The sequence below is a fragment of the Cariama cristata genome, unplaced genomic scaffold (assembly GCF_000690535.1).
Source record: "Cariama cristata isolate BGI_N322 unplaced genomic scaffold, ASM69053v1 scaffold1375, whole genome shotgun sequence".
Taxonomy (NCBI): domain Eukaryota; kingdom Metazoa; phylum Chordata; class Aves; order Cariamiformes; family Cariamidae; genus Cariama; species Cariama cristata.
The window spans coordinates 128281-143922 of NW_009616767.1; the positions used below are offsets into that span (position 1 = coordinate 128281).

Here is a 15642-nt window from a genome sequence, read left to right on the forward strand (position 1 = left end):
TCCTGTCAGCATAAAAGATGTAATTGCAACTGACCCCCAAATAATTTTTTTTCTGCATACTCTGATACTCAGGGATAGACTCACTGAAGGATATTAAAGCAATCCAGCTGGTGACTTGTTAAAAGTAACAGAAACATCTTGTAAGTGACTAATCAAAATTATGTGAAATTGTTGATGGAAGAAAAACGTTCAACAAACTTCCTGATGGCAGCAAATCCCCTTTCTCTCCACTCTGATACGTGATTGGGCTGTCTCAGTGCACTTGAAAAATGGACTGGGAAAACGTATGGGCAGATTCTGTTGAAGAAAATACCTGCAGCTCCATACAAAGCTGAGATAACGTCTCTTCCACAGATAGCTCCTCTAGGGAAAAAACACAAAGAAAGAGATCAGGTTTGAGAACAGTAAGTGTAAAATGTAATGCTCGGCTGTTTATTCATGTGAGAAATAGGTAATTTGGTATTCTTCCCCAACAGACAAGTTTCTGTTTGCATGTGGGCACTCCACAGCCCGCCTTGTACTGGTGCAGCTGCAGGCACAACTTCTGCTCATGTAACCTAGACCACTAAACCTGTAGAAATTCTGGAATGTTGTTGTCAGGACAAAGACAACAGAATTTGGCTTTTCATTTTCTACCTTCTCTTTTACTAGAAGTTTGCTTATTAGCCTTTGGTATTTATGGCAAACTCCAGAGCTGAATGCAAGGTCTCACCATTGCAATGTCTGAGTGAATGTTTGCAAGAAAAGGTTCTCCCTGTTGTGCTACACAGAACTGTGTAAGGGATATCAGATGTCTGACTAGTAAAAGACTGGGCATCTCTGTACTGCCTTGTGGAGTGTGAAGTACTTCTCTACTCCTACAGCAAGCAGCAGTGTTTTGATGTAGTCCTGAGAGAATCCAGCACAGTGACACTCCACTTTAAATGCACCACAGATTATAATGCAAAGGAGGACACAAATCAACTCTCCAACTTTGGCAGTTTGATTTTCCAATGCAGAACTTTCTAATAGTATCCGTAAGGAAACAGCAGAACAAGCAACAGGCCAATCCTCTCCCCAGTCCCCAAATGACTCTTCTTAAATAGTACTAAGGAATGTGAAAGGACAGACTGAGGTGGGTAGCACCTTGAAAAGATCCATCTTCAGCTCATAAAATCTGGGAAACAATAATTCCCACTTTTAATGTCTAAACCAGGCTATTATTTCTTTATTATACTACGAAGGGAGGTAGAAAAAATAATTAAGAAAGTCTGCAGAGATTTATAGTCTTGGATTTATCTTAACTATCTTTAGAAAGCCATGACAAGATTAATTTGACCAATATAGATGTTTACAACTGAATGAGTCATTTACGTTGTGCCCCTGGTTTGCGGAGAAAAATGAGCAAGTACAAGGTGCAGTTCATGCCATCCCAAGGTAGAAAGCAGTACTTGTCAGATAACATATTTTATTGTCCTAAATGAGCCTGTTTTTCCCCAATGATTGTAAGGAGACAGATATAAAAATCTGCTTCATATTCATCATACTGGGTGAATCCTACACGCCATGATTTTGCTGAGTTTTGCAACAGGCATCGGAAGATTAGCCTTAAAACCGTATCTTCAGTAGATTTTCAGACTGTGAATAAAATTATGCAAATAGCACTCTGTTCAAGAGGCTAAAAAGGGTATTTGCATTTAGCAAATTTGCATGCGTTACAAGAAGTACATTTGCAAACTAAGTGCCTGCTTCAGTACCAGTAGTCATTTGAAAATCAAGCTAATTGTATTCAGAAAACCAATAGGTGCTCTAGGGTAGTTCTTCAGTTGTGGTCAGCCAGCCATACATAACTCTACCATCTCCCACCCTATAAGCCCGTCCAGATGTGACACAAATCATCTATTATATATACCTGATAACCAAGATGCCTGAAGTATGAGTTTTGTTGCATGTTGGATTCTGTCTGAGACCTCATAAATTGCAAATAAAAATGCTGTAATTTTCTTTTTCTTGTAGCTGGATTGAATAACACAGTATGTGCTTTTCCTACCTTATGAGTTTTAGGCTATCTTGAAGGGAAATATATGTTGGGGAACAAGACATGAAGTGGAAAATAGGAGCTATCAAGCCCTTAAGTCTGTAAAACATAATGTATTACATTCGATACTTCTTGTATACAAGCAGTATACAGTGAAACCGGAAAATGTTTTTGGCTCACTTTTTAAATCTGTTGGCCAACGCAATCGACTCTCCTAATGTAATTATCTGTGCAACATAACAAACTGATAACTTCAAAACCTGTTTACAGAAGTACAAAGACACAAAATCAGATATGAAATCATGAGCCACATTCCTTGAATTCAAAGAAACAGGTGGGAGAGCAGGAATTAGTCAGGGATGAACCTCATTTTCACAGGAGCTCATGCTGTCATTATAAACATGACTAAACACAAATTACAGAGCTCCATCGTGCAAATCCAGCCAGTCAGCGCTTGCACATTGGACCTAACAGGCCTGACCAGCCAAAAAAAGCTTCTGCCAAAACCGGAAAATCTATTAAACAATTGAATTAGGAAGAAAAACAGAATCATTTTAAAGAACAAGTTGTAATTATGTAATTGGCAGGGAAGAAATACATTGCAAATTGTAAATGAGGGAGTATGTTTCAAAAACACTCATATCACTTTTCAGATTTTTCTTTTCAGTTTTTAAAAGATGTTTGCTCAAGACAAAAAAATATGCAAGAGTCTTCTCCAGATGTCATGGCAATTCAGAACTGGAAGTTGAAGTCTTCAAAAAGCAACTGAGGCTAAAAATCTCTGAAAGGCAAGTATTTTGAGAAAGTTATCTAAACATTTTACCTCTCTACACATCAGGCCTATAAAAGGATTTTCATAAACTAAGAAGGCAGTCATCTTTAACAGTGTGCCAAAACAAACAGTAATCAGAAAACAGGAACAAAAATCTTCTAAAATCTCTGAACAGTCCAAGAATTTTGGTACTAAAATATGTAGTGAAAATGCAGCATTGTAAAAAATTCAGTGATTTTAAATGTCTGTTCACTTACCCAACTTCAGCTGTGGTAAATCAGGAATCTCCTTCATTATGAGGGTGTAGTACATGTGAAGTCCTCTTTGAGCATTCAAGAGCAGAAGACAGAGGTCCTTATGCCATTTGTATGCATGTTGCATGCAGTTTTCAGATGGGACATAAAAGCTGCCCTGTGTAACAAAAGTATCGAGAAAATAAAATACAGAGAATAAAATTCATGGTCTCCATATTTCTAATCAAGCAGTTGGCACCAGAGATTTTAACCATCCCTACCTCCTAATCGCCTAACTAGCTGGATGTGTATACATAATGGTATCTCATTCTATACATTCATTTTGCCCAAACCATACCAAAACCATTAGGTCCCAGCAATGCTGCTGCATGTACAAAGACCCTCAGTCCAAACAGTCCAACAGAGAAGTCCGTCTCCATCCTTCATGCATGTCCCACTGTGGAGCCAATGCCTGCTCACAACATAGAGAGTGCTGTGAAAAACTTACTCTCTGGAAAGGTCTGTAAAGACGGCTATATTCACTCTCCTCTTTCCTCATATCCTCTTATCCCCTTCTGCAGTGGTTGTAGCTTGATGGTATCATGGAATACTTTGTTAGGCATATTAGCGAAAAAAATGCAGATAGGATTGCTATCCTATGAACAAATATGAGCCACCCTGTACTCCAGAATCAATGGATTAGTGTATCTTTCGAGGGAGGAGATGTAATTGGACAGGTCACAGCATCTTTAATACAAAACTTTCCCAAACAACACATTTACACTTACAACATAAGCCGAGTTTGCATTAAGGTGCAACAAATCAAAAGTTTTCACTTCGTCAGAAAACACCACTTGTATAAATTACTCATATTTAAAATTTGCACTGCTCAGATTAAAATAAAACTATTTATTAAATTGTAGTTTTGTGCCCAGGATTTCATGGAGAGTTGCAAGGAGTAGTATGACAACGGTCAGTAACAGCTCGTATTTCTGACGTCTCTGTATGCATTTTACAATTTTTATCCAATGACGCAGTAGAAAGGTGTGTGAGCATTTGTAATTAATGATTATATCTGGTTGTTGTTCCCTAAAACAGAAGTAAGTTTTTTGTATTGCTGGAGACGAAAGGGTTATGAAAGCAGAGAAATGAGAAAGCCACCTAGGTGCTCTGCCCTTGAACTCTTTGAAACATCAGGTAAATTGAGAATACCTCTAGATCTACTTTTTACAGCATACAAGCTGCACAAAACCACCAGGATAGGACTCTCACTGTTTTATGCCTACAGAGAAACATGAAAAATTTGCAATTTAGTTCACTGCTTCTCATTGATGGGGTAACAATATAATTCCTACACGCCAACTAGGTACTGATTGCCTGTTTGGACACTGCCAATCCCAATAGCTGTGCATCTCCAGGAGCAACAGTGAAGACTCACCAACTACACACCAGTGCATCTCCAGTGTTTTAATCCCTTTGACTTTCCTAAAGCCTGTATTTCATGCCTCTTAGCTTGAGCTGTGATGTTTCCCTCAGCTTTCTCACGCAAATCTTCAAGATGTTAACTAGCATTCTGTGGTAGACATAAAGGGGACTGCTCATCTTGACCCACAGAGAAATGGCTGATGATAACTGAGTTGATTGTTCTTGGAAGGTTTCAAAACCACCAGCCTCGGCATGAATCTATTTTAGTCTCACCATGGAATATAGAAAAAGGGAGCATAAAGAAATGCTGCCAGAAACAACAGAAAATTGGAAGTGAAGAGATAAACAATGTAATGAAAAAAATGTCCTCTTTTGTAATCCATTGCTGATTTTTTTAGGCAAAAATTACTCTGGCATTTAAATGCTACATTGATGAGCAGAAAGAAAAATGTGAGATCATTTCATAGTTCATATCAAGTTATAATGTGGTATTGTGCAAGACATTATTTTAATAGGTCTATTTTCAGGCACAGGTTATTGATTAAAAATAAAAATAAAAATAATAGGAAAATGCAACTGCAGGTGGGCTCAAAAATGTGTGAATTAAAGATGTTGAAAATCTTAACCAATTAGCTCTCTTTTAAATTCTTCAGTGTTTGCCCACTTCTCTTATGGTGCTTTGTCAAATTTGACCTCAGTTGAATTAATAAAAATTCTTAGAGATTAGATAGTTCAACTTACTAAAGTACAGGGTTTAGGAGAGTATACTTTGCAAAGATTTACACAATGGAAAAACATAGAATGGGGAAAGAACCATTATTCAAAAAAAAAAAAAAAAAAAAAAAACAAAAAAAAAAAAAAAAAAAAAAAAAAACAAAAACAAACCAAAAAACCCCATTTAATTGGGCATTGTATGTTAGCAGCATAACTTGGTCATTATTGTAGAAATTTAGAATAATTTAGGCTGGAAGTGACCTCTGGAGATCATCTAGTCCAACTGTCTGCTTAAAACAAGTCTAATCAGATCAAGTTGCTCAGTGTTGTGTCCTGCTGAGTCTTGAACAACTCTGAAAAGGTAGATTTCACTACCTCTCTGGACAACGTGTTCTGGTGTTTTACCACCTTCACGGTAATTTTTTTTAAACTTGTATCAAGTCAGAATTTCCCAGGTTTCGACTTGTGCGTGTTGCCTCTCATCCTATTGCCATGCACCATCAAGAAGAATATGGCTTCATCTTCTCTTTGTTCTTTAATCAGGTAGCTGTAAATGGCAGCAACATTGCCCCTGAATCTTCTCTTCTCCAGACTGAACAAGACCAGTTTTCTTGGCCTCTCCTTTTACATCTTGTGCTCTAGGCCTTAAATATGTTGGTGCCTTTTGCTGGACTGCCTCCAATAAGTCCGTACATCTCTCGTACTGGGGAGCACAGAACTGGACACAGTACTCCACATGTGTCTCACCTGTGCTGAGGAGAGGGGAAGGATCACCTGCCTCAAACTGCTGGCAATGCTCTCAGGGATCCTGCCAGGGCTTCTCTTTTTTGGCAGCACTGTTACCTATACCGGAGAGCTTAAAGTGTATCTGCTTTTATTGAGAAGGACCTCAATTTTACTTTCTCTTTCGTAGACACAGGAATGAGAAGAATTTACCTGCTTTGTGTCGTCTTTCAAACATTTCTGTCAATTAATCCTAGAGATTTACTCAGGATTTCAGGAAATAAATTAGATTAGTATGAATCTAAAAATCAAAAAAGGTCAGATATTTCTGAAGATCCTTTAACATTAAGTCCCAGACCAATTAGTTTCAAAGACACTGCCATGCAAAAGCAACAGGCTTCTGGAGTCATTATCCTACTAATCTGTCACCTGAAGATTTTAAATGTCAACTTAAATTTGTTTATTTACTGTAAAGACAACTGTAGGATTGATGTCACTGTGAGTTTTTTTTAATGCATGAATAGCAAGAGTATATGTATGGGGGACTAGGTTATTTCTTTACCAACAGAGACAAGTTGCCTCCTGATTAATTGTTTCAGAGCTGTAGAGTCCTCTGGAACCAAGAGAAAGAGCAGAGCCCTTGCCATCATTTTAGCCATACTCTATACAATTCAGTCTGGATTCTCGCTGTGGAATAGGAGATGCTTTAGGATGGAAGAAGTATGGCTAGCACATGGTGCAGTCCTCTGAAGTCCTCTGAAGGTTTTCCACGTAAGTAGGATCATACAGAGTCCTCACAAGCTGTCCCCTCTGCTTCCTCCTTAAAGGAGTGCCATCTTCTAATATTAAGCACTAAGTGAATAAAGACTAACTCGGCTTATTTCTCACAGAAAAAGGTTCCAGTTTTATACCATCCACTTTAAGAGAAAACATTTAAGGAGAAAGATAGTCAAATATCTTCATTAAAAGCAGACAATAAGAAAATTCTAGGTTCTGAGAGAAGGACTCACACACACAAACTTAAATACCTATTTATGAGCTACCACCTCCGTTAGGAGATGGAGAACTGATAAAGAAAAACACATTGCTGCAGAATGATTGTTTTCATCATAAAGTTGACATCTAAAATCAAGGAACTGAAGTGTGGCCACTTCTTCCCATTAATTATGAAGGAAGTATAGGACAACTGACCACGTGTTTTACACTGTAGACACACAGAATCAGCAGCACTTAGTAAACCACAACAGACAAGTCAAATTTCCAGTAGCATTGCTGTCCAATGAAATGTAAACTTTCTTTGCGTTACTGTAAGATAGGGATGAGATACATGTGTGCATAGAGACCTGAGAAGGTTGCTCCCAGATTTCCTTTCTCTTCCTGTCCCAACTCTCTGGGAGGAATATCTGTACCAAAGACACGTGCTGTGTTTGAGAATACCATTGCATGGGAGGAACAGCACTGCACAGTCGCAATTCAAGGCAATGCCAAACAGGCACAATCCTGGCCATGTCGTGCATGAGTAAGAGGCCATAACGTTAAGCTGAAGCATTTTGATGAAACTCTGTTAAATGGTAACTGACTTTGAAACTGTGTTGTTTAATGGGAACATCCATTCTAATTTGAGAAATCATCTTGTCAAGGTGGAAAGCAAGCATGATAGAAAAAAGATGCCAAGCTCTAAATCTCTAGTCCTTCAGTGACTTAAAGACATTATGGCTCTCAAAGGACTGTTTCTTCTGAAAGTGGTCACACACATAGAGGATGCAGAGCAAGACATAACAGTGATTACTAAACCCACCTTAGGGACAGTTTAAGCTAATATGAGCCAAGGTCTGTGCATCCTCATCTGCAGGGACCCCAGCAGGGCAGGCATATGTCAGATGATGCCGTTATAAACTGCAGCAGCTAAATCAGCTTATCCATCACTGCTCAGTAAGCTGAAAAATGTCAAGAAATGTCTTCCTTTGGGATGGCCTGAGGATTGCAAAACTTCCACATTTGCTGTTTTAATTGCATCTTCTTCTGTGCATTTATTGAGGCAATAAGACTTTTAAGATCATCAAGTCAAATCATAGAAGTAACACTCCCAAGTCGACCACTAAACCATGTCTGTAAGTACCACATCTGCACGTCTTTTAAATACTTTCAGGGATGGTGACGCAAACTCATCCCTGGGCAGCATGTTTCAATGCTTGACAACCCTTTTGGAGAAGAAATTCTTTGTAATATCCAATCTAAACCTCCCCTGGTGCAACTTGAGGCCATTTCCTCTCATCCTACCACTTGCTACTTGGGAGAAGAGACTGACTCCCACCTCTCCACAACCTCCTTTCAGGTAGTCATAGAGAGCAATAAGGTCTCTCCTCAGCCTCCTTTTCTCCAGGCTAAAACCCCCCCAGCTCCCTCAGCCACTCCCAATCAGACTTGTGCTCCAGACCCTTTAACAGCTTTGCTGCCCTTCTTTGGACATGTTTCATCATCTCAGTGTCTTTCTTGTAGTGAGGGGACCAAAATTGAACATAGTATTCATGGTACAGTTTCACTAGTGCCAATTGGAGGGCGAAGATCACTTCCTTAGTCCTGCTGGCTGCACTGTTTCTGATACAAGCCAGGATGCTGTTGGCCTTCTTGGCCACCTGGGCACACTGCTGGCTCATATTCAGCTGGCTGTCAACCAGCACCCCCAGGTCCTTTTCCGCCAGGCAGCTTTCCAGCCACTCTTCCCCAAGCCCATAGTGTTGCATGGGGTTGTTGTGACCCAAGTGCAAGACCCAGCATTTGGCCTTGCTGACCCTTACACATTTGGCCTTGGCCCATTGATCCAGCTTGTCTAGATCCGTCTGTAAAGCCTTCCTGCCCTTAAGCAGATCAATGCCCCTGCTCAACTTGGTGTCATCTGCACGCTATATCATAGTTTTCCAGCTGCACAATGGCTTCCAGCTCCTCCTGGTTGTTGCCCATGCTGCGTGCATTGGTGTAGATGCACTTCAGTGGGGCTATTGATCCCGCCATGTTTTTTTGGAGACAAACCCTAACTCTTATGTGACTGTTCTCAGGTGCTTCCGTGGTATCTAACATATTGACAACAATTGTGTCTTTGCTGCCATGTGGATCTCCATCCTCTACCTCCACTCAAATGGCTGAGGTGCTGCGTGCATTAGTACAGGGACATTTCAAATGTGTTCCAGTGTACTCAGCACATTGCAGAGTGGACTGAGGGACCTTGCTAGCACACCATCCCTCAAACATTGGCATGCTGCCCCCAGGTTTATCTCTTGTGAGCCTGGTTTTGTCCCCTTCCCGCTTGAAATCTAGTTTAAAGCTCTTTCAATGAGCCCTGCTAACTCCTTGTTGTAGTTTAACCCCAGTCAGCAACTAAGTAGCACACAGCCGCTTGCTCACTACCCCCCCCGCCCCGGGGGCATGGGGGAGAGAATTGGATGAAGAGTAAAAGTGAGAAAACGTGTGGGTTGAGATAGACAGTTTAACAGGTAAAGCAAAAGCTGCAAGCGCAAGAAAACAAAATAAGGAATTAATTGGCTGCTTCCCATCGGCAGGCAGGTGTTCAGCCTTCTCCAGGAAAGCAGGGCTCCATTATGCATAACGGTTACTTGGGAAGGCAAACACCATCACTTTGAACGTCCCCCCCTTCCTTCTTCCCCCACCTTTATATGTTGACCATGACGTCATACGGTATGGGATATCCCTTTGGTCAGTTGGGGTCAGCTGTCCCGGCTGTGTCCCCTCCCAACTTCTTGTGCACCCCCAGCCTAGTCACTGGTGGGGTGGGGTGAGGAGCAGAAAAGGCCTTGACTCTGTGTAAGCCCTGCTCAGTAATAACCAAAACATTCCTGTATTATCAACACTGTTTTCAGCACAAATCCAAAACATAACCCCGTACTAGCTACTCTGAAGAAAATTATCTTCCAGGTGGAGACAGGATAGGGAATCTTCTGTACCATGTGCCCTGTCTGCCTGACAGGCCTGTCCCAGGGATGGTAGCGTGCAGTTCCACTACTTTCTCTCTCTCTCCCTCTCCCTGATACTCCTCAACCTACTCACCTCCTCCCAGAGCTCAGTCACAAAGCAGAGGAGTTCCTCTACCTGGGTACACCTCCCACAGCTGTACTCACTGCTGTCCCGTACTGACATAAGAGCAGGGCTCACCCTGAAGCCTGACACCTGGGTAGCAGCACGTTCCCTTCAGAGCGCTGTCTGGGAAGCTGTGTCAGTTGTGATGGGTGCGGAGTTTAGAGAGAACAGGGCCTTCTGTTGGGTAAATACCGCTGCTCCTTGGTCAAGCTGGCAGAGTTACAGCACTCTTCCTGTGCACCCTTCTGTGCAAACTGGAGCTGCTCCCCTCGGTGACAGGTCTTGTCAGCTGCTGGGGTGTGACCTGTGGGTTTCTGGTGGGTCTCTCTGCTCCTCTGAGGTTCCCTGCTTCAGGAATACCCCCTGTACACTGCGCTAGAGCACTCCACTGCAGATCATGCCAGCACGGGAGCTGCTCAACACAGTGACTGAGAAAATGCAAAATACTTCATAGTTCCTTGTTTCTCAGTGCTGAAATGGAGAAACTAATTTTCCTAAATGCCAGGTGAGCACTTAAGTGTACACATTATACCAAAAAGGATATATCAGTTAAGCTATGTTTGCAGCAGGTCATGAAGTATCATGTACATGTAATTTCTCCCTTTCCCAGTTTGCTGAGGAGTGATGACAAAGAAAAACCTAGTCAAATGCCAGATAAAAACAAATGCCTAGTGTTTTGCAGATGTAAAGGCTTCAGTTCATTTTGATCATGTTCTGGGAAGCTAGATCCCAACATTGGACTGTCACTGTCCCTCTGTCCTCTAAGATGTTCTTCTTCTAGATTTACCCAGCCAAGGAAAATAGCCTACAAAATCAACAACTCCAAACAAACTAAACGTTCTTGACAATATCCCTGCTGAATACATTTAAATAAAGCAGCCTTTTAAATGAATAGTTTCCCTGTGCAATGCTTTTTTTCAGTCAAGAGATTTCTCCTATAATTAGATTATATTACTTTATAAATGTACAAGTGAAAGGAAAATTACTTGAGAAAAGCAAACACTGTAATTAAAAAAGGTTCATGCCAATTCGTTATTCAAATGCAGAGATCAATTGGTGAATATGCACTTCCACTGTACTAAATCCATCTAATATCAAAAGGCACCAATTGGATTTTACACTTTGTAATATACAGTAAGTTGCTTACATTTGTTTTATGTTGAAGTAATTTCACAAGCTATGGTAACCATGTGCAATGTTCAACAGCAACACTAACAGAAAATTCCTTTATGTTTAATCTAATTCAAAACAGCATTTCACAATTCAGATTGAAATTCAAGTTGCTTGTCAAGAATTTTAAGATACTAAAAAGCCATTCCAGACTAAATAGACAAGTTTTGCAGTCTCCAGCAGTATTTCATTAATTGACAAAACTAGCCTACCTTGCCTATTTCTGGCAAAGGTCTGGAGAACTCCTTGAAACAGAGGAATAAATCTCATCATCCCAAGACAAATGTAGTTTCTGAGAGCACAGTGTCTGCCCGTTTGTTTGCATGCCCATATTGTCACCTAATATATAAATTTTATTCTAGCTTCAAACTCATTGACCAAGGAGATTCTTCATCTCTACTTTGGAGACTTTTTTCTAAGATAGGAGATTTCCTGTTACTTGGTAGTTGGAAATGAAATTATAGGTGTGGCTTGAGCTAAAACATTAGTGTTTACACCTCATTATTTTTTGAAAAAAGAAAGAGGATTAAAAGATAATAATTTCTGCTAATTAGGGATATAACTGAAGCATACGAGCAGAAGAATACTCCTTCACATGTTTAGGAACACAAATGACAAAGAGAAAGATTTGTATTTTATAATTAAAGAAAAAAAAAAAAGCAAAACAGGAAGGGAACCAAGAGTTATATTATGCAGTTTATATTGTGCCAGTTATCCTATGGTTGTTAAATTTTTCACAAACATTTATATCTGCAAAGTATTTGTTAAAAAAACCCGATCAACCAACCAACCAAATAAAAAAACCCTAATTTACTGGGATCTTTGCATCAGGTAACACTTGTATGGGAATCCAGTCTCCGGAACATGACAGTCGGTTGCTGTCCAGAGGATGATACAAGTCTCCATTGCAAGAGTCCTTGCAGTGATCTTCAGCTGGATTAGGTGAGACTCCTCCAACTGTTGTTCTGCTGAATTCCTATACCAGCTGAGCTGTGGTCCTGTGTGACCACTCCAGCACATGCATCACCATTGTTATTAAGTATCTTAAACTACATATGAAACGTCTCATAAATATCTCAACTGTTAATGAAAGACAGTTCTACAAAGACCTCTGCAGGAATACTTCCTGTTGACCATCCACGAGATTCTTATTTGTGTTCAGTTTGGTCACTTCTGCATCAGGAACCTCCCATCAGAATCTCTGGGACAGCCAGATTGACCACCTAGGATGTTTATCACTATATCAAAGCACACAAGCTGTACTGGTCAGCTTTTCTAGGAGCTGCTTGGAGGAATCTCTGGGTCTGATCAAAATTCCCACCCAGAAAGGTTCTAGAACAATGAGTTAATGCCAGCTGTTGCCACCTTCTCTCAGGCTGATCCATTATCTCATCCATATAGGCAACAAACTGAGGGATTCCTGTACCACCAGTGAATTAACACCTAATTGCACTGACTGTCCGTACAATCACAACCTTGACACCCTACTAGTCCATAACTATAGGATGAACTTGAACTTCATATTTATAACACTTTTATCACTTAAATTCATAGCTTTTGCTACCAATGATAAAATCCTTTATTTTACAGATGCTGACAAATGCTTTAAGAAGCATAATTTCCAGAAGATTCATATGATTTATATTGCAGTTCAGACAAAGACCGCAATAAAAACAGGTCTGCTATATCTAGCCCTCCACAGAGACAGAGAGCAAACATAGATTTATTAAAAGTCTAAAATTATTTTAGTTTTTCATTTCTCCTGACTTTCGTTTTTCTCCCTCCTTTAACTGTTTTTTATTTCTTGCTGAGAAATCAACAGTAAACGCAGAGATGTTCCCTTTTCACGTGAAGGGACACACATGACTGTGCCTGTTGAGGGAGATATGATACATCCCTGTTAATCAAATCAGTGTTGTGAAGGTAAAATGTAAAATCTACAGCTTGAGCAGAGGGCACTAGCGGTGGGAGAAGGGCAAGTTCTTACCCCATTTACTGAAACTGGTTGCTTGTCAGAAATTATTTTTAGTTTAAAGAGGTTGTCATGTAAGTATGCTAAATTGAACTCTGAGAGAAGACTGAAGAAGCAAAGAATGTCTTCTTCTGAGCCCCAAAGCAGTTCCTATGGTAGAAATGACAGGAAATCCAAAGGGAAAAAAAGAACCCTGATGATTTAAAATGAAGTACTTTCAATGAGAATGTTTCATGAGAAATAACCAGAAAAAATCTGCATTTGAGTTTACTTAGAATATTTTTATAAATATAGATGGTGTAGTTATACATTAAAACCTCTATATGTATACACACATGTGTGTATATATGTATAGTTACATTTCCATTCAGCTATGGGAAAAACACCAAACCAAAACAATTTCCCCTCATTAATTCACTCCTCAATAGAAAATAACTTCTAGATCCCTGTGCCAGACAGTGAAAAATTGGTAAATCTGAAACAATACCATAGTTCAAAAACATGAAAGTCCACAGTGCTCAACTTGCAGATGCAATTCTGTGATGACGTACTGTTTCTTCTTAGCCTGGTTTCCTCAGGAAACACTACATATTCAAGTGTGCTGTCCGTGTACGTGTCACTGCCAGTGCTCCCAGAAATTTTTCTAAATGGTGGTTGAATTTAGTTTTCTTTGACAGACAGGAAAAAGTCTCCAAGACATTAAATGCCTAAAGGTGTGGTGAAAACAAGTAGCCAAGGAAGAAAAGGGATTTTAAATATTTGTCTAACAGAAAGACTGTAGACTAAATATAACAGGCATAGTACACAAACCTTGATCCTATCTGGCAGAAAAACAATATATCTCTCTGTTCTCCATCTGTCAGCAGCAAATCTGTGAACACAGGACTTTTGTGATGGATGGGTGACAACTGAATAAGCCAGCTTCTATAAACCACATTCCTCTAACATCCACTAACAGGAAGACAACATGTTTATGAGATAAACAGTTACAGAAATTTGGGAAAATTAAGTACCTTCCATGAAACAAGTGAAACTGCACTTGAATGTACATATTTTATCAACTTAATAAATTGCCTTGCTTGTATTAATTTAATAGTCTGCTATATGATATGATGGTTCATTACCCAAAGCTCTAAAATAAAAGAAAAATAAAACCACTACATTACGTTTACTTTTAATTTATGTCACACTAGTAACACTAATCAGAAGTGTCAATAAAGGACAATAGTTAGAAAGACATAGACAATATATGGAATTATTTATGCTTTGCCTCTCATGAAATCTGTTATGTAAGAAAACATAGGTTGGTATTTCATAGATACAAGGTATAATTTGACATTTATAGTAACTCTTAAAGTTAGAATTATTTTGTCAAAACCACTGGGATGATAATGCAGTAGAAAAAGTATTTGAGATTGGAGTCACTCTCTTAGTGTAAATTTACACTTTGTACGAAATTAGCAGGAAGAAAGTATTTGACTTGAGACCCTTGAAAAACAGGAGCCATCAGGCTTGAAAAAGAGTCATCCTCTGAACGAGTAGAACAGAATTCTCCTGGTCAGTTCAACTGGTTGTATCTCAGGGTTTCAACTCTATAAGTTACTGTTCAAAACACAAGCTCTATGGTTCTTATTTACAAGTGGTTGAGAAAGAAGAAGTGGCCAAGAAAGTATTTGATAGGAAAATTTAGATCTACAAATACCATTCTAGTAAAGTAAAAATGCTTCACAGGTCACACTGATTTCCCTTAAAGTTCTTCTAGGAGAAAAATCTAATAAAACACTGACAAAATTCCAAATGTCTCATATTGACACTCTTAGAACAAAACATGTGATTTTTCATTTGAAATAAAACTGCTTTTTTTTTTTTTTTTCATTTTCTTTTTCTTCAAGATCATGTTCAGATAGCAGTATATCATACAGTTTAAAGGTCAAAAACAAAACAGAAAACTTTCTTCCATGCACAAGTGTTTTGGTTTGTTGTGGGTTTTTTCCAGATTTTTCTTTCAGGGGACATTTCACAATTTTTTAATTTCTACTCAATAGAAATGAAGCCAAATCCTGAAATCTCCTCAGTTTGTCTGAAGTCTATTTCCCACATCACTTTGAAAACTGAACCTTTTGTCTGGAGGTCAAGTTACATCCTATATATTATCACAAGTGTCTACAATCATCATGGCTCTTCATGTAAAAGCACACATAGAGTATTCTATAAGTCTTAAAATAATTATGGCGATGATGAATAAGAAGGGAAAAAGTTCCATTTCCTCCACCTGATCGCTACGGTTATACATCACCATAGAGAAAATTAAAGTCATAAAAACATTTCTTTAGCAGTAAATTAAGCTCTGGGGAAGATGTCTCATGAAAGTTAGAGAAGGTGTTTGACAGGTGGCATACCTCTTCCAAGATGAGCACTGAATCATCTGGCACAAGAAAAGTCATATGCTTTCCTTTCCCTCTGTTGGACATATGTATGAAAATGACACATATCAGTCCATATCTTCATCTTGTTATTATTAAAA

The 15642-nt window shown here is 39.2% G+C and overlaps 1 protein-coding gene across 1 annotated transcript in view; it reads right to left on the reverse strand.

Moving 5' to 3' along the window:
- FAM135B (family with sequence similarity 135, member B) overlaps window positions 1-15642 on the reverse strand; it is a gene marked incomplete at its 5' end in the record, with an annotated part of 68062 nt that overhangs the window by 23700 nt on the left and 28720 nt on the right. Inside the window, 2 exons of the mRNA XM_009700275.1 lie at window positions 314-363; window positions 3047-3200. Coding sequence (XP_009698577.1) covers window positions 314-363; window positions 3047-3200 — 204 coding nt within the window. The remainder of the gene's footprint in view (window positions 1-313; window positions 364-3046; window positions 3201-15642) is intronic.